The 19,956-nt window shown below is 38.1% G+C and overlaps 1 protein-coding gene across 8 annotated transcripts in view; it reads right to left on the reverse strand.

The window, feature by feature from the left end:
* Positions 1-19,956, reverse strand: part of RASAL2 (RAS protein activator like 2) — a 258,767-nt gene that overhangs the window by 132,108 nt on the left and 106,703 nt on the right. For 7 of the 8 annotated variants that reach the window (XM_059673950.1, XM_059673951.1, XM_059673952.1 and 4 more), the window contains exon 2: positions 6,790-6,917. In XM_059673950.1, coding sequence (XP_059529933.1) covers positions 6,790-6,917 — 128 coding nt within the window. Of the gene's footprint in view, positions 1-2,033; positions 2,151-6,789; positions 6,918-19,956 lie in introns of those variants that run through there. The other variant, XM_059673953.1, reaches the window with a different exon arrangement.

Consider the following 19,956-nt stretch of genomic DNA (forward strand, 5'->3'; position numbering starts at 1 on the left):
GTCTCTTAATTGGTCTTTCTCCTTCCTATCTCCCCCTCTTCTAATATATCCTATAGATTAATATTCATAATACAGCCCAGCTGGTATGGCTCAGTGGTTGAGCATTGACCCATGAACTAGGAGGTCATGGTTTGATTCCTGATCAGGGCACATGCCTGGGTTGGGGGCTCGATTCCCAGTAGGGGGCACGCAGGAGGCAGTGGATACATGATTTAATCTCTTATAGATGTTTCTATATCTCTCTCCCTTTCCCTTTCCCTTCCTCTCTCTGAAATCAATAAAAAACATATTTAAAACATACTCATAACTGTGATCAAATCCCTTCCTTCCTTAAGTTTCCTTTGGTAACTGCCCATTACCAACAACATCTTAATGACATAGACTATAGTCCTTTAGAATAAATGGATTTCTTTCTTTTATTCTATCCAGTTTGTGATATTTCTCAAATGCCATTTTAAAATTATTTGTCTTATTTCCAAAACTAAATTTGGTATGTGGGGGAGAGAGGAGAGAACTGTGTCTTATTCTTTATAACTCCTAACACATGAATTTCCCACATGACCAACAGGGACACATTATGTATCTGCTGAATAATCTGAAAGTCGTTTTGAATGAAATATGCCATGGGTAGTTACCCCAGGATAAGTAACAGCCAGTTTTTGGCTGTTTGTGTAAAAGCCTAATTGCTATTTTCATTAATATGAGTATAAATACTGCTTTCCCAAACAAAGCAAGAAAAAATTTTTTATCTTAAAATTACATTATTATTATTACCCCGGTGCCGGTGCACTAGTATCATGCTTTAAAAATTCCACATACAGAAAGTAGAGTCTGAATGAAGAAAAATGGAGCCATGTTAATTCTTCCTAATGACTCGTTATTGTCAAAGGAACTCAACAAATTTTGCTTTCTTTTTTTCCTTTTTTTTTTTTTTTTTGTATTTTTATACTGGCTGCACTCATAAGGATTCATGATTGCCTTCTCCACCATTTCCCTCAACTCCTTAATCTCTGGTTTACTTGGTCTTATCTCTTGCAAGCAAAATGGAATTCAAATGACCTCCTACACCCTCTTTAAAATGGCTTGGTGCCAAGCCAGCTGGGGCCTTTCCTGGCATCCAGGCAGAGAAGTATATCTCATAACACATAAGCAATGCCTATTTGGCACAATTTACATGAAGCAATTTACTAAGCCAGTGAGTCATTTCTCAAGGTGATACTCCTGGCAGACTTCTCTTCTTTTAGCATTCTGCCCAGACCTACCCTTCTGCTACATTCCCAAATTGGCAATCAGTGTATTTAACACTCTTCCCATGTACATCCCCCCCAGGCAGACTTTTTCCTGTTTCTGACAGGAAACATGCAGAGTTAAGAGAGAGCATTAAAAGATCCCACACACTGAATGCACAAGTGATGCTAGACTAATATAATCCTCCCACATTCCAGCAGTGCCTGGCTAAGGATTCAGTTTAAATCCTTACAGAATCTTCTTAATTGATTTCTGTAGCACAGCAATAAACACCCCCATGATTCGTTAAGGTTTAAAACAGTCTTTTTAGATAATTTTAACAGGAAATTCCTTAAATTCCTTGTTTCAAGAAATTCTAACTTGTTCATGAAAACTTCTGAGGGTGAGAGTTATACTCCTGCTGATAGTGTGGCTGAGAGATAGAGAGTGACAGCACACACACACACACACACACACACACACACACACACACACACACACATAATAGATTTCTAATCATTTCTTGTAATGAAATTAACAGAATATTAAATTTATCATTTATGTAGTAGGTACAGCAATGGCTTAACATTTTCTTATCCTAGAGACTTAATTCAGTTTTTCCAACTTAATAATGGTAGAACATATCTGTCTCAGACATTAACTATTTTTGCAAACTATTTCAGGAACTGCTCATCCCTTACCTGGTCTACTACAGTAACCTAACTTTCTATTTTCTTCTAGTTACATTCACTCAATTTTCCACAGGATTAACAGTTCTAAGAATCAAATCTGATGATGTCACTGACCTGTTCAAATACCTTTCCATGGTCCAAATCATTTCCAGAATTAAGTCCAAATTCCTTAGCATGGCCTTCAAGGCACTTTCTCATTTGATTCCTGACAGTCATCACTTTTCTTCAAGCTGTATTCCAAGGATCCTGAGCATTTTGCAATTTACCAAAGAGAGAGATGTTTCCTGATCTGTCTCCTTATACATGAAATATCCTTCCCTTCTTTTCCTCCAGGTGAGCTTCTATTTGTCCCTGGACATGACCTAATCACAGATTTCTCTGTAAAACCTTTTTTGGCATTCTCCAGTTCACACCATAACCCACTCCAGGCAATATCTCAGTTAATCTTTCCTTGTGATTATATTATAATCTTAAGAAAAAATAATTTACTGAGGTGAAATTCATTTAACTTAAAATTAACCATTTTAAAGTGAATTAACTCAGTGACATTTAGTACATTCACAAGGTTGTGCAAACACTACCTGCATGGAGTTCCAAATGGTTATAACTTTTAATTTACCATAATATGTCCCCCAAACCTGTATCTTAGCAATCACAATACTGCACACATAATACATGTTCAATAAATACAGATGGAATCACATATTAACAATAGAAAAGCATTTTATGGATTATTTTTATCCTCTTTTATTATCTAGTTTTAGGGAGAAAACATGGAATTAAGACTCATGCTCTGGAAAAATTTATCACACAAAAAGAAAAGATAAAAGGACAGGTGCATCTCCCTCTCACACTAATATTAAGCAAATGGATCTTTAGGAATCAAATTTGTAATTTGGCTTTTTCAAAATTTGTTAAACAAATATTTATTGAGAATTTACTTATGTATCAAGAACTGTCCTAAGTAAGCACTGAGGGATACAACATTGAACAAAACAGAAAAAAATCCTTGCCCTAAAGCCTACATTCCAGTAGTGGAAGAAAGACAATAAACAAATAAATTCGATAGCATTTTAGAAAGTGGCAAATGCTCTGGGACAAAATAAAATTAGAGCCACATAATTAGATCAGATGTTCTGGATGGAGATACAGGAGGGGTTGCAATTTATTTATTTATTTGATTGATTGACTTGAGGCGGGGGGGAAGGAAGGGAGAAAGAGAGGCAGAAAGAGACTGAGAGGGAGAAACATCTATCTGTTCCACTAATTTATGAATTCATCGGTTGCTTCTTGTATGTGCCCTGACCGGGGATCGAACCAGCAACCTTGGCATATCAGGATGATGCTCTAACCAACTGAGCTACCCAGCCAGGGCAGGGGTGGCAATGTTAAATAGGTGGGCCTATATTAAGCAGGTGATATCTAAGCAAAGAGTTCAAGGAGGTGAGAAAGTAAATCATTCAAATATCTTAAAGGAAAAGCCAAGGCTAAGGCTTTGAGGCAGGAACATGTCTGATGTGCTCAAGGACAGTGCCGAAGCCAGAGTGTCTGGATCACAGTGAGCCTTTGGAACTGGGAAGGATGGAGCTGTCATTAATGAAAAAGGAGAAGGTCTCTGGAAGGCTTCAGAAGACTAGGGGATCAGTGTGGGGCTTGTTGAAGATGACTATTACTATCCAAGTAGAGATGTGTAATGAGCAGATGGATATGTGAGTCTAGATAGAGAACAGAGATGTGTAGGCTTAAGACATAAAATTAGGAATCATCAGCATTAGAGGGTGTTTAAGGTCATAAGATTGAATAAGAGTCCTAGGAAGTGATGTCCACGGACTGGCACTCCCCTGTAAAGATTTGGAGAGAAAAGAAATCTGCAAAGATGACTTAGAAGGAATTGCCAGAGAGGCCAGAAGAAAACAGAGAGCTCAGTGTCAGGGAAGCCAAGGGAAGAGAGTTGTTCTAGAAGAAGAAATGAGCCATCAACTGCATTAAATGCCACGGACAAATTAAGTCAGATGAGAACTGACCACTGAATTCAGTAATTTGGAGGTCACCAGTGAATTTAACAAGATTAATTTTGGCAGAGTACTATGGGTAACAGTCTGATCAGAGTAGTTTAAGCGAGAACAAGAGAAGAGGAATTAGAGACAGTGAGCTTACAAGTTTTGAGAATTTTTGCTATTAAGGGAAGCAGAAAAGGATGGTAACTGGATGCAGAAGTGAGGTTGATATCAGCTTATTTTTTCTTTTAAGATAGGAGAAATAATAGCATGCTCGTGGGGATGAGCTAGTGGACAGCAAAAAATTGAAAAACTAAAGGGGTGGGGGAGAATTGCTAGTGCTACATCCTTAGAATGGGCACCCATGCAGGGATGGATTGTCGAATTATGGTCAGCTGAACCATAGTGAAAGGAGGGAAGTCAGGGTATAGGTAACAGGTCCTGGTGGATGCAGTAACGGAGTATGCAGAAGTTCGCTTCTGAGTGCTTGAATCTTCTCAGTGAAGAAAGAAGCAAAGTAGTCAACTGTAAGGGAGGGTAATAGAGAAAGGATTTTTAAGAAAAGAGGAAGAGATGTAAAAAAAATCTTGGAAATCACTTTGGATTGTGCTACGCAAAGTGTGGTCCAACGTGCAGCTCTACAAATTGTTTGTTACTAATAAACAATGTAACAGAACAGAAGTTGAGATCAGTGGATTTGTCTCATTGTACAACACACTTTCCAGGAACATGTGTAAGTTTTGTAATTTTATTTCTTCTTTTCCTATGTTATGATCACTCTGTATATTCTTTTAATTGTAATTTTATTTTTGTTAAATCTAATAAAAATTTTGGGTTTGTATTTTTGTCTTTTTTAAAATTTCATTTTATTGTATTTTACTGTTCACAATGATGTGGGAGAAAAAACTGGTCCTTCACCACACATAAATTGGTCGTCCAGAAGAGCTGCATAATAATTGGACTAGAAAAATGTTTTGTAATTGCCAAGCAACATTAGGGGCCCACATGAGGCTTGCAGTCATTAGTTTAAAGACCATCAGTATGGTGGAGTGATTTTCTCCAGACACATTATGCTGCATGGAAGCAGGCAGGGAAGATGAGGAGCAGTATTTAAGTGAGCTGTCTCACTGTCAAGTGAGAATGATGATGCAAGAGAAGGGCAAGGGAATAGTGTGCAAGGGAGCAATGACAATGATTGACCATAATATTCAGGCCAGGTGAAGAGGGAATAAAGGATATCAGAGGTGTGAGGGGCAGACCAGGTGTAAAGGGGTTGGGGAGAGGTCAGACAGGAAGCAGCCATGGGAGGAGAAGGACAACTACTATAGGCAGCATGGTCTGAGGGCTATGGGAGAAAAACAGCCAACACTTGACAGGACCTCACAGAAGACAGTGTCCTCAGGGAAGATACAGATTCTCATGAGACCAAAAATTAAGGGACTCCTTCAGGAAGAGGTGGAAGAATGGCTGAGTTTGCTGCTGACGGACCATAAGTTGCAGAGGGCAGAGTGAAGGGGTTTCAAGAGGTAGGGAAGAATGACTGAATGGCAGAGACAGAAAAGGAGGTTTACAGAGCCAAAAAGAGAGTGTGGGAGATGATGAGTTCCCAGGCATCTAGGGTTGCTCATGATGACTGGCATGAACAGGCATAAAGTACCTAAGATACTGTTTTTTGGAAATTTTTCATCATGGACAGTTATTTTATGAGACAAAAGAGGACCCAGGCCTGGAGTATTTAAATGATCAGTAATATCTAATCAGTGGGTTATATCTTGGTTCTAGATAAGGCATGTTTATGCTTTCTATCCTTAGGCTATTACATTTCTTACAGTACTAAACTGAATAAAATGTAAGGAAGGGCATAAAGATGACAAATGATCTGTTCATAACTGTGATTTTAAAAAAACTGAAGACAGAGTATGTTGATTAAAATGTGCATTTTGAATGATCTGTTTATTCAAATTGGTAACTAAAAATCTTCTCTACTAATATTCACTCTACCAATTTTTATTATTTGTCTACTTATCATAAACACAGTCCACATATACTAGATTGCTCAAGAAAAGGACCCTTGAAAAATTATTTTAATAAAATAAAATTTTATATTAAAGTATTATTTTACTTATTATATCGATACTCTACCCATAGCTATACACACACACACACACACACACACACACACATATGGCAATTAATCTTTCTCTTTCATTGAATCAGATCTTGTCTTCTCCTTCCCTTCCATTATCCCTTTGCCAAGATCATATTCATTATTTTTTTATGTTGTGGAGGATGGGAATAGGATGCCCTAATGGTCCTACTAAATCAGAATGGCATCATGTGATAAATCACCAATAAGAAAATGAATTATTTGGATGTGGGAGGATTTGTACACTGAACAATTTGATAAACAAAGTAGTCATAGTATATGGTAAGTTCAAGGGGTTCTGCTGTTGTTTTTTATTTTTTATTTAGAGGGACAGAAAGTTCACCTAGAATAGCACTAATTACATTCTGTCTGCCTCTCCAGATCTATTCTCTGCCCTTCTCTACCTTGCTGTGTGTTTCAGGAAGCAAACCTCTACAGAACACATCAAGAGTAATCTTTTCCTCTGACTTCAAGTTAGGTTTGGCCAGCAAGTAACACTGACAAGAAGTCAGAAGTCAGGAGAAGAGAGTTAGAGTGTTTATTTTCCCTTGCGTCCTCTTGCTGGCCATTTTTATACTGTGTTCTTTTGTGTAGAGCTACAGCAACTGCCATGTTATAGTTTATCATTCATAAAGCCTTCATTTTCATAAATGCAAATAAAAACTATATTATATCAGGAATTTGGTCAGAAAAGGGAAGTAGCTTTTCTTAATAATACCCTTCTCACCTCCTTCTCCTTGTTGAGCAACACCAACTGGCTGTCTGTGAGGATGCAGTACTTCCGCTCCCATGTTGTGGTATCAGTGTAGGGTGACTGGCCACAAGACAGACGATGCGTAGGTGGCCCTTTCACATCTGGGTAACAAATATAAAAAACAAAAATGACAAATCATTATCCTGCTTAGCAAACTAGTATTTCAAATGTAACATTCTTCAAAATCAAATTAGAGATGACTCTAAACATGAATCTCAGTGGTAAACTAAAATCTTAACTTTCTCTTAAGAAAATAAAAACTGTTCTTAAAAAAAAGAAAAGAAAAGCTGTTAACAAAGAGAAGTGAAAACTGGTCTATAGTCTGCAGAAAAGAGGGCTGAAACACTCTATAATCATAAGCACAAACTTGACACAGTAATCACTACTGCATATGCCCTAAAATAATGAAAGGTCACTTCAGAGCTAAACCAGTATCATTCAAAATCAAGAGGAAAAGGTGACTCAGAGACAAGAACAAAAGATAGAGAGGCCCTGGTCGTTAAGAGGAAGATGCTGCTGCTTGCACATTTTGAGAGTACTGTTGACCTAGAACTGAGAAAGTGAATTTATTGGCAGCTTAGACCTTCAAAAAGGCTTTCTTTCTAGTTACTCATAAGAATTAAGAACGTTTAAACCAGTGATTCCCAAAGTGGGCGCTACCGCCCCCTGGTGGGTGCTGCAGCGATCCAGGGGGGCGGTGATGGCCACAGGTGCATTTGTTTTAACTTTTTTTGTATTACCTTTCTATTCTGAGCTCAATAAATAGTTTCATAATTTCAAACTTCAATATTTCTAATTTACACCTTTCTTTACTATATTTTACGAAAAAGGTAGAAACATTAATACATATATCTTTCTGTTTGCTATTGAAATTTTTAAAAAATTAATTTCCAGGGGGCGCTGAGTAATATTTTTTCTGGAAAGGGGGCCGTAAGCCAAATAAGTTTGGGAACCACTGGTTTAAACTATAGCATATTACCACTAGAGGCCAGTAATACCTTAAAATCATAGGAAGCAATTTACTCAAGGAAAGATCTAAACATGTTAACATCATCTCTTAGAGATGAGGGTATACAATGTCAAAGCTAAATATCTCCACTCTTGTAAATGTCTCATTTCCCTATAAAATACCAAGTGGTTACTATTACTTTGTCACTTTAAAATTCTTTGATGTAAACTATTCACTCTTTGGGCTGTTGTAAACCTTGTATCTTAATCATAAGAACACATTAGATCCATTAAATAAGACACAGAATGGTATTACTGGTATTGACTAACTGCAAGAAAGTTAAAATGATATCCTATACTATAATTACTCAAATATGCATAACTATAACCTGAGTTGTATAGAAAGTAACAAGTCAGTAATTAGGGTAGTTTAGGTATATGTCTATCTTCTTAAGGCCCCTTATTGTGTCCATTATTATCTTCAAAGTTCCTTTGGACTTAATTGCCTATTCTCTCTAAAATGTGTTGCTCTACATGTTTTGGGGAGCTTATCAACTACCCTCAAAAACAATTTCAAAATCAAAGAACTAATAATGTTACTAGGACGTGGCTGGGCAAGTTCACCAACAGTTTCCCCCTATTTTCCAGCTTCTTCTAATCTCTTCTGCACTGTGCAGAGTGGGATTCGCTATATCTACAGCTTCTCTATACCACACCAACTCCACCCTCAACTCGCTCCTTGTATTCCAAGCATCTTAAATTATTTTAAAGTTTTCTTTATACTTTAGAATTTCCTAAAATTATCACAAAAAGCTTCAAAGGAATTGACTCTTAATCCTTTTTGACATGATAGGAGATTCTTGCCTATAATTAAAAGTCATATCAAAGCTGATTTTCTTGCCTGGCCGGAGTGGCTCAGTGGTTGAGTGTCCACCTATGAACTAGGACAGTGATGGTGAACCTATGACACGCGTGCTAGAGGTGACATGCAAACTCATTTTTTTGGTTGATTTTTCTTTGTTAAATGGCATTTAAATATATAAAATAAATATCAAAAATATGTCTTTGTTTTACTATGGTTGCAAATACCAAAAAATTTCTGTATGTGACATGACACCAGAGATAAGTTAGGATTTTTCAAAATGCTGACACGCCGAGCTCAAAAGGTTCGCCATCACTGAACTAGGAGGTTACAGTTTGATTCCCAGTCAGGGAACATGTCTGGGTTTGGGCTCGATCCCCAGTAGGAGTCATGCAAGAGGTAGCCAATCAATGATTCTCTCATTTATGTTTCTATCTCTCCCTCTCCCTTCCTCTCTCTGAAATCAACAAAAACTTATTTTTAAAAAGCTGATTTTCTTAATGTGATTTGGATAAACAAATGGATTAGATTTTTACCACAATGTAGGCCTATTTTTAGAGCAAATACCAAGACCACCTCAACAGAAAGGATACACCTACTTTATGTGGAAATGTGGTGGTTTTGTGGCCCAGACAAGTTTTCATTCAAATGACTAACCTTCTTATGTAAGTTAACCATGGGTGACCTAAACTGCCCACTCTAATTTAATTTGAGCAGTAATCTTATGATCTCTAGTAAGCAAGAAAATATTGACAGATCCTGTCCATAAAAATTAGAATATAGAATACTATATTTACAGCATAATGTGGGTTTCCTGACAAAATATAAATTAGTATCAGCACTGAATGTCCCTGTGTCATCTGGAGTAATTCTCTTAAAGACTCACTGGAAATTCCATTAGGCATATCTATAAATATCCACAAATTAACTTCCCTCTTAGAAGGTTAGCATCTTGTCTCTTCCAGACTTAGAAAGTATCTCAAAAGACTTACAATAGGAGAATAAAAAAGGGATCCAATTAGAAGCAGAAATAGGCATAGAGTGGAAAAGACTAAGTCTATGACCCGAATATGGAGAATGTCAAAGAAAAAAATTGCTGTGGGAAATTTTGTTTTTGTGTCTTTCAGCTCCTTAGAAATTCATCTGTGTTGCTTTTGAATCGCATTATTTACAAGCCACATTTTTAAAAAAAATTCAACATAAGTTAAAAGCAATTCTTAAAATCCCAAACCTATTTACTGCCATTCAAAACAAGTTTTACAGAGGATTCTATAGAGAAATTCATTCCTCCAGCTAAAACACAAACGCTAATGTTTCATTCAGTCTCAACAGCCTTTCATTGATTCTTAGTACCACCTAAAAAAACACAAAGACACAGTTTTGGGAAATCTATCTGTATCAAGGAGATTTTAATACATTAAAAAAGAAACACATTTCTAACAAGTAATTGTAAACTGCATGGGTCTGAACCTTTGTAGAAAGGGGTGTGTGTGTGTGTGTGTTTATTTCCATACCAGAACTCACTTGGTTTAGAAATAGCAAGTTCTTCCCAACATTCAAATTTCAATGATCAGAATTGTTTGGGCTCTGAATTTGGTTAGAACTCAAAATCAAATACAAGCATCTGTATATAAAAGGCTAATATGCAAAGTGTCCCCTCGGGAGTTTGACCAGGAGAACGGGAGTTTGATCACTCGCTATGACATGTGCTGACCACCAGGGGGGAAGCACAGAACATAGCAGGCAACCGGGGGGGGGGGGGGGCACTGAGGGAGCAAGGAAAGGAGGAGGTGGGGAGGCAGGGAGGCGGGGAACCTGATGGGCCCTGATCGCCACCCGGGCCTAGGGACCCTACCTGTACCTGAATTTCATGCACCAGGCCTCTAGTTTCTTTATAAAATTTCAGAATTAGAATCACTAATATCTTATAGAAGTAAAAATACATATAAATAACTTTAAAACATAGCTATAGTACTATAACACATCAATTTCCCTAAGTACACAAAGGACTATTTTCTCTTAATATTTTGTAAATGTGTTAATGCTGTCTGCCCTAGGCCTAGACCAGATGCTATTAATTACTTCCCATCAATATAATAAACTTTAAGTCATTCTATTGCATTCTTAAAGTATAGGGAAAAAAACACAAATCCATCAAGGTATTAAAATGAAGTTTAATTTCATTTATTTTATGCCTCATTACCTCCCCACCTCCATATTATGTTAAAATGTCAGTGCACATGAATCAGTGGCCCAGTAGATTTAAATACGGTCACACTAACCCTGGTGAATAATAAGGGTACTGAGTAATAAATGATTCTATGTTTTATAAAATCATAGTTCAGAAATGTTTCCCTTTATGAAAATATATGTTTTAATCCTTATCATAAATTCACTATGAGACCACAACTATTTGTTAAAAATTTGTATTATGTATCTTAACCTTAGGTAACCATTTTAGTTTTTCTTCAACTATAGGCTTAATTTCTAAGCAACTGAAACATTGGTGTCTAGTCAGTAAATCCCCTATGCTTACCATCACCCTTTCTTTCTAAGAGTAAAAGAGGGCAGGTAGGAGATAACATGTGACATTTCTTTCTGGTGAATAATTTCCCTTTGTCTAAAGTTTGCAAAAGAGTCCCTCTGCTGCCTCCCACCCAGTCTCAGCAGCACTGATACCTAAGCATGGGGGTTCTAACTCTGTTTCATCACAGGCCACAATTAAGTTATTTGAGAACAATGTACTAAGTTCCTTGAAAATGTGACTTATTTATAGCAATCAAGTACTTGATAAACAGTAGTTTGATGCTATTACCCAAATACTAAGATTACCTAAGTAATCTTTTAAGAAAATGGCTAGGATGGGACACACTTCCTACAATGTTTCGATTTGCTTCTTCCTACCACGTCACAAGTACATAGTTTGCACTACACCTGATCACACGTGCCATGAAATGGCAGGAAAAGCAGATCATATACTTTCTTCCACTTCTGAGACATGCAAAAAGGCATAAGTCCCATAATTCCCACACTGAGCCAAGCACTGCTTAAACAATTATACAGATTAGGTAACTGAATGGAATATTATGAATGATGGTCAGCATCAAGAAGGCAGATGGTTGTACCTTGGTTGCGGGCACATTCCCAGTGGGAGGTGTGCAGGAGGCAGCTGATCGATGTTTCTCTCTCATCGGTGTTTCTAACTCTCTATCCCTCTCCCTTCCTCTCTGTAAAAAATCAATAAAATATATATTTTTTTAAAATGGCAGATGGTGCCCAAGATAGTGTGGCTCAGTGGCTCAACATATGAACCAGGAAGTCAGGGCACATGCCTGGGTTGCAGGCTTGAACCACAGTAGAGGGCATACAGGAGGCAGCCAATCAATGATTCTCTCTCATCATTGATGTTTCTATCTCTTTCCCTCTCCCTTCCTTTCTGAAATCATTAAAAATATATTTTTAATAAATAAATGACAAATGACAGTCAATCATAGCCTGCTCTTCAATCCGAATTGATCCCTCACATCTGTAGTTCATACTGCAACCCAACCAGAAAAATGTAAAATACTCAAAATAAAATAATTCATTTATATATTAATCTTTAAAAGGAAACAAAGGTCTATATGCACTTCTGTTTTCTTAAACAGTCAAGTATGGTGCAAATTTAAGAAAAGTGTTAAGAAAAATACTAGTCTGGCCCTTAAAACATAACCTTTGTATTGCATAAATGATCTATACTTCAGATCCTTTTCATGTCTCATGTTCCTGTTATAGGTAGAAAAATGAACTAGACTAAGAATTCATCTCAAACACCATTTAATACTCATTCCTTTTGTTATATTTAGTACCTCTTCCTATATTAATATACCCCCACGCTTGCCTCTTTTTGAACTGAATATCATCACTTTCCTTTAGAAACAGCTGCTGTGGGGAAAGAATTAGAGCTTTTAAAGGAATGTGATTCTTAATGGAGAAGGGGGAAAAGCATAAATAGTTTACCACTTTTGAGAGATCAGTTTCTGAGGTTTTAGCGATTGGTTATACAGCCCATACTGTGAAAGTATCTATCTAAAAGAACAGAAGGAGGCAGACTGCATAAAACTTAAACCACTGACCTCAAATGAGTAGAAGAGAATGAACACCTACAATATGAGACTATAAAGCAGTAAAAGCAAGCACTTAGCTTTTTTCTTCAATACAACCAACACAAGTGGAACAGACATCCCTCTTACACAAATCTAATTCATTCCTGAAAATGTGTTGGATGGCAAATTTTCATGTAACAGGAGCCATTTCTGATTTTAAGTGGACAAAGAATAATGTAGTTCAAACACATTTAAAACTCCCAATTAATTTCCCCAAATACTGTTAAGTATCCTTAAAATCATAACCATATATACAATCCACCAAAAATTTCATATTTAAAAATAAGCATACAAAATCATTTATATTCAATTAACTTGTTAGTGGGTACATTTGTACATAATAGAGTATCAGATACAATTTCCATTTTCTGTATACTGCAAACATGTACTGTAAGGTACATAAACAATAATCTGTTAGTAATTTATAATGATGCAAATAGCACAATAAAATAAAATTAACAAGGATTTCTAAACTAATAACATTCTCATAATTTTATTTTCCCCACAAATAAAGTAAAAATCATAGTACATGGGGACTCATGCAGAAGCAAGTTTTTATGTCATTTTTGTTTTGTCTTATCTCTCATTAATCTCTATCATTTCTATCTTTTCTTCTAACCTAAGAGCTTTTCTAATCTTCCTAGGCTCACTTACTTTTCACAAGCATTCCATTACCTTAAAAGATATTCAGATTTCATAAAACCTTTAAACAACATAATTACAAAACACATCCCATTGGGAAAACAAATGATATAAGAAACAGTCTACTCCATATTCTCTCGCCTAGGTTAATGTGCAACTTAATGTTTTGGGCCAGAACAATATTTTAATTTGGAGAGTCAATTTTAGGTTAAACATTTCCAAGTCACTATGGCAAATATTTAGATGTTGAGAATTCAGATATCAAAGAATACATGCACATTACAGACAGTAAAGAGAGATGAATCTAGAAAAACAAATAACGATGAGTATCAAGTAGGAGAACAAACAGAAATAAAGGTCAACAGGGAAAAAATGCACAGAAGAGGAAGAGAGAGATCCTTTAGGAAACAAATCAGAGTTCAAAGATATCTTCAAGGTCAATAAATCACATTCCCTCAATTCATAGATTAATAAAATGAGGATCATAGACATAAAATTACTTGCTCAAAAATGACACACCTAGTTCAGTTATCTTTGAACTTGGTTATTTGATATACAATGTAGGTGTGTTTTTTCTAGCATATTAATATAACTTCTTGTTGTGTTTTAAATTCTGTAAGTATTTATTTACTAGGAATTCAAGCCTGGGAATATAACAGTGAACAAGACAGACCTAGTCACTGAACTAATGAAACTTAAATTTAGAAGAGAGGTCAAATACTGCACAATTAGTATACCCTTAATTTAAGCAATTATTATAAAGATGCAGTACAGAGTGCTGTGGGAGCATATAAAAAGAACAATGGACTTGGTTTGGGAGCAGTAGGTGGAGGAGAATATAAGTACAGATGATCCCCTCTGCTTCCATGGATTAAACCAACAGCAAATGAAGGTATTAGAAAAAAATGTGTTGCTGATGTGTAGTTTGTAGTTCGGCCTACGATGGCTTCATCTGTAGTGAACATGTACAGGTATTTTTCTTGTCATTATTCCCTAAGCAATTCCATATGAATTTCATGAGCTTTCCCATTATCTTAAAAGATATTCAGATTACATGAGACCTTTAAACAACATGATCACGGAACACAATCCTGCTGAGAAAAGAAATGCTACAGGATGGTATCTACTCCATATTCTCAGATGAATGACACACACTATTACATAGCATTTACATTGTATTAGGTATCATAAGTAATCTAAAGATTATTTAAAGTATATAGGAGGATGTGTGTAGGATATGTGCAAATACTATGTCATCTATATATATAAAAGGCTAACATGCAAAGTGTCCCCTCGGGAGTTTGACCGGGAGACCGGGTGTTCAATTGCTTGCTAGGACATATGCTGGCCACCAGGGGGCGGCACGGAATGAAGGCAGGCCCCGGCTGGCAGTCAGCAGCTAGGGAAGAGAGGCCCCAGCTGGCAGCCAGCAGGAAGGCCCTGGCCAGAAGCCAGAAGGCCCCGATCGACCCTGATCACTGGCCAGGCCTAGGGACCCTACCCATGCACAAATTTTGTGCACTGGGCCTCTAGTTTTATATAAAGAACTTGAGCATCCAGGGATATTGGTATCTGCAGAGGGTCAGGGAACCAATCCCCTGTGGAAAATGAGGGGCAACTGTATTAACATTTCAGGCAAATCAAATCACAGGTCCAAAAGCCCTTGAGGAAGAAAGTGGTTCTACTTCTCCAACAATCTGAAAAGGAGGCCCCTCTGGCTGATGCATAGGGAGCAAGGAGGTTAAGTGTGGAGATAGGAGGCTGGTGAAACAGTCTGGGCCAAGATCAGCAGAAACCTATAAACAAGGTTAAAAAAAGTTGATCTTGATCCTAGGAAGGAAAGGAAGCCCCTGAAGGGTTTACACAGAGAAGTGACACCACTGATTTGCATTTTTGTTGAGAGACGGATGGAGGTTTCATTTACTGAGATTAGAAATTCTGTAAGATCAGGTTTGAGGAAAAAGCCGATGAATGTAATTAAATCTGTGTATCTAGGTCCAAACCTCTACCCTCACCTATAGAAGAACCTAGAATTGCCTCAAGGGCTCCTTAAATTTCTTACTAAAATTCTATTTTAAAAAATATGTGGCAGGTACTAGGTTAAAATGGCAATCTGAACATATATAATTTCACTAAATCTCAAAACCCCAATGCTACAGTAAAGATAATACACACACACACACACATGGCAATCTGAACATATATAATTTTACTCCATCTCAAAACCCCAATACTACAGTAAAGATAATACACACACACACACACACACACACACACACACACACACACATATAGGAGAGAGAAATTCTGACAGAGAGAAACAGAAAAAGAGAGATTGACAAAACTCCACAAGAATAGAGGAATAAGTAATAGGTACAAATTAAGAAATAAGGCAATTCTTAACCAAATAATAATAACACAGAAAGAAAGGAAATGAAAAATGGTATTCACCCATGCCTAATCCAATTGAATATTGACTAAAAATGTGTAAGTACTGAATACTGACTTTAAATATATACATTTTTAACACTGTGTACTAATTTTTAAAGATAAATTAAATAATAATTGTGTATTAAACACTGAATACATTGAATATTAGAAAATATATGACTGTTGAGGAAGTTAGGGTGGTTGTATATGACAGTTACATCCTCAGCAAATATGAATTATTTGAAAAGATCTTTGAGAAGAGGCTATCAAAGCACAGAAGTTTAGCAGAATGAAACCCATGTCCCCAACTTAGGTTATTTGAGTGAGTTAACACATTAGACACAGCGGTTCTCAACCTGTGGGTCGCGACCCCTTTGCTGGTCGAACAACCCTTTCACAGGGGTCGCCTAAAACCATCCTGCATATAAGATATTTACATTACGATTCATAACAGTAGCAACATTACAGTTATGAAGTAGCAACGAAAATAATTTTATGGTTGGGTCACAATATGAGGAACTGTATTTAAAGGGCCAGAAGGTTGAGAACCACTGTGAGAGAATGGAGAACAATTTCTCAATTTCTGGCACAGAGAAAAATGCTCAATAAATGTTAGCTCTCATTATCATTGCTACTGAGTGCCGGGAGCCGGTCCATCCTTGCTGTTTCAAGGGACCTGGCATATATGGCATACAGTTCTTAATATGTTTGCTCACCTTCTTGGCGCTGTGTTTTAACCAAGGTCACCTCTCCGAGAAAGGTTGAATCCCCAGGTAGGGATTTTCCCCTGAAGTTAGGGAGGGAATAAAACCCCTCAACTAAGTGCCAGGCGGGTAATTAATCCCTTTAACTATGAGCAATCATGCTTAAGCTACATAATCTTTACTCCCTGGAATGGAGATAAGAAACGCCCTAACCTTTGTAATAGAGATTGATAGGATTGAATCAACTGGTATAAATACAGTTGTAACAAGACAGAAAGAGACAGAATTTAGAACACAGAACTCAGAACACAGAACTAAGGACACAGGGCTTGGAAGACAGGACCAAGAGAGACAGAGCCTAGGCACAGAACCTACACAGAACATCCTCTAGAGACAGAAGAACTTCGCTGGCGAGAGCATGCCGGAGGATCCTGGACAGGGACTGGCCTGGGAGCCTGGAGGCGGAGCCTGGCAAGAGAGCATGGCAGGGGATCCTGGACTGAACCTGACTGCAGAGGTTGGCAAGAGAGCCTGACTAGAACCTGGCGATCAAACCTGGCTGGAGAAGTCTCTGTGTCATTCCTTCTTCGCCGACTCCGTCCACACCTTTGGGGACCCCTGGACCTGCTGGGGCTGGACCCCGGCATATGGCGCCCGAACAGGGACCCCTAGGTAAGCGCCCCGCACTCAGGACGGATAGGACTCCACCATAGGAAAAGGGTGGATAGTCTTCGCCAACTCCGTCCACACCTTTGGGAACCCCTGGAAAAGGATTCCCATAGGTAAGCCCCCCCATTGAGAACCCCCACATTTGGGACGGATAGGACTCCACCAGGGTGCTGCAAACCCCCCTATAGAGGATAAGTAGGGTAAGAAGGTGGATAGTACAGAACTTAGATTGACAAGATGTGCCATACTGAGTCCAAAGAAAGAAGACTCTGTATTGATCTTTAGATTGAGAAGATGTGCCATACTGAGTCCAAAGAAAGAAGACTCTGTATTGATCTTTAGATTAAGAAGATGTGCCATACTGAGTCTAAAGAAAAAAGACTCTGTATTGATCTTTTAACATATGTGCTTGCTAGCAGAGGAATTAAGGTTACTCCCAGTCAGACAGAACGTTTTATACAAGAAGTATGTCCATGCTTTTCTGAGGAAGGAAAGGTAAATGTAATGGCATGGGAGAAGGTAGGCCCAAGGAGCCTTATCCTTAACCCCACTGCAGCCTTTCTACCCTGGGAAAGTGCAGGATTGGCAAGCTCTCCCTGGGATGATAGATCAGGACTCAGGTAATAGCGGAAAGCGCCAATCCTACTCTTAAAATGGATATAAGAGAGCATTTGAGGTTTTTCTTTTTAATGCCTGCTTTTAAAAAATAAAAAAGGGGGAATTTGCCGGGAGCCGGTCCATCCTTGCTGTTTCAAGGGACCTGGCATATATGGCATACAGTTCTTAATATGTTTGCTCACCTTCTTGGCGCTGTGTTTTAACCAAGGTCACCTCTCCGAGAAAGGTTGAATCCCCAGGTAGGGATTTTCCCCTGAAGTTAGGGAGGGAATAAAACCCCTCAACTAAGTGCCAGGTGGGTAATTAATCCCTTTAACTATGAGCAATCATGCTTAAGCTACATAATCTTTACTCCCTGGAATGGAGATAAGAAACGCCCTAACCTTTGTAATAGAGATTGATAGGATTGAATCAACTGGTATAAATACAGTTGTAACAAGACAGAAAGAGACAGAATTTAGAACACAGAACTCAGAACACAGAACTAAGGACACAGGGCTTGGAAGACAGGACCAAGAGAGACAGAGCCTAGGCACAGAACCTACACAGAACATCCTCTAGAGACAGAAGAACTTCGCTGGCGAGAGCATGCCGGAGGATCCTGGACAGGGACTGGCCTGGGAGCCTGGAGGCGGAGCCTGGCAAGAGAGCATGGCAGGGGATCCTGGACTGAACCTGACTGCAGAGGTTGGCAAGAGAGCCTGACTAGAACCTGGCGATCAAACCTGGCTGGAGAAGTCTCTGTGTCATTCCTTCTTCGCCGACTCCGTCCACACCTTTGGGGACCCCTGGACCTGCTGGGGCTGGACCCCGGCAACTGAGCATCATGGTCAGATGGTTAAGAGCACAGACTCTGGAGTCAAACTGCTTACAAAGGAATCCCTGCTCTTCTGCTTACCAGCTGTGCAACTCTAGTCAAGATACTTAACCCTCTTGGTGCTTCAGTTTCCTCATCGTTATAATAGGAACAATATCGTTTCTACTTCACAGAGATGTGGTGAGGTTTAAAAGAAAAATTTCAAGCATTTAGAAGAGTACCTAGCATATTGTAAGCCTACAGTAAATGTTACTTCTCATTATTCTTTCTACTTCACACATTTGATATAACAAATTCATTTCTTATTCCAATCCAAAACTATTGATGCTAAAAATACTGTAATAAAATGTCAGAGAAAAAAAACAGATTTAAACTGCGAATGACCTTCAGGATTATATGATATATGTAAATAAATATTTCCTTGGAAATATTCGGGGAAAAACCCCAAACTAGCCCAACCAAAATGGCTCAGTGGTTGAGTGTTTACCTATGATCCAGGAGGTCACGGTTCAATCCCCAGTCAGGGCACATGCCCAGCTTGTGGGCTCAATCCCCATTAGGCTGGGTGCAGGAGGCAGCCAATCAATGATTCTCTCTCATCATTAATGCTTCTATCTCCCTCTCCCTCTTCTTTCCTCTCCAAAATCAATCAAAATATATTTTTTAAAAAACACACCAAACTACACAAGTTTGCGCTAACAAAAGAAAACTTCCATTTGGTACCATTGAAAAGGTTCTAGTACACCACTGTGCCATGAATCTACATATCTCCCCACCTTGCTTTTTAAATCCTCACCTTAGGATATGTTTTTCACTGATTTTGTGTGTGTGTGTGTGTGTGTGTGTGTGTGAGAGAGAGAGAGAGAGAGAGAGAGAGAGAGAGAGAGAGAGAGAGAGATAAATTGATCTGTTGCCTCCCATACACCCAATGGGGATTGAACCCAGAACCTGGGTATGTGCCCTGACTGGGAATGGAACTCACCACCTTTCAGTGTACAGGACGATGCTCCAACCAACTGAACCACTCAGACAGGGAGAAAATAGACCTTTTAATGCACCGTGTTAATCTAACCAATTCTTTTAAATATTCCCAGCTCTATAAGCCTCTTACTACTGTATAGATGATGGGTAAACTTGAGAAGAGCATTAATCCTCATCTGTTTTTCTATAAGTTTTTATTAGTACAAAAATGTGTATATACTTCTCAAATGCAATCACAAGAGTGTAAAACAATAAGAAATTTAGTGGATGATGTTTTTTGCTTTTTCAAAAAAGTTGAATCCAAACTCAAAGGATTATGGAATG

The sequence above is a fragment of the Myotis daubentonii genome, chromosome 18 (genome assembly GCF_963259705.1).
Source record: "Myotis daubentonii chromosome 18, mMyoDau2.1, whole genome shotgun sequence".
Classification (NCBI taxonomy): Eukaryota; Metazoa; Chordata; class Mammalia; order Chiroptera; family Vespertilionidae; genus Myotis; species Myotis daubentonii.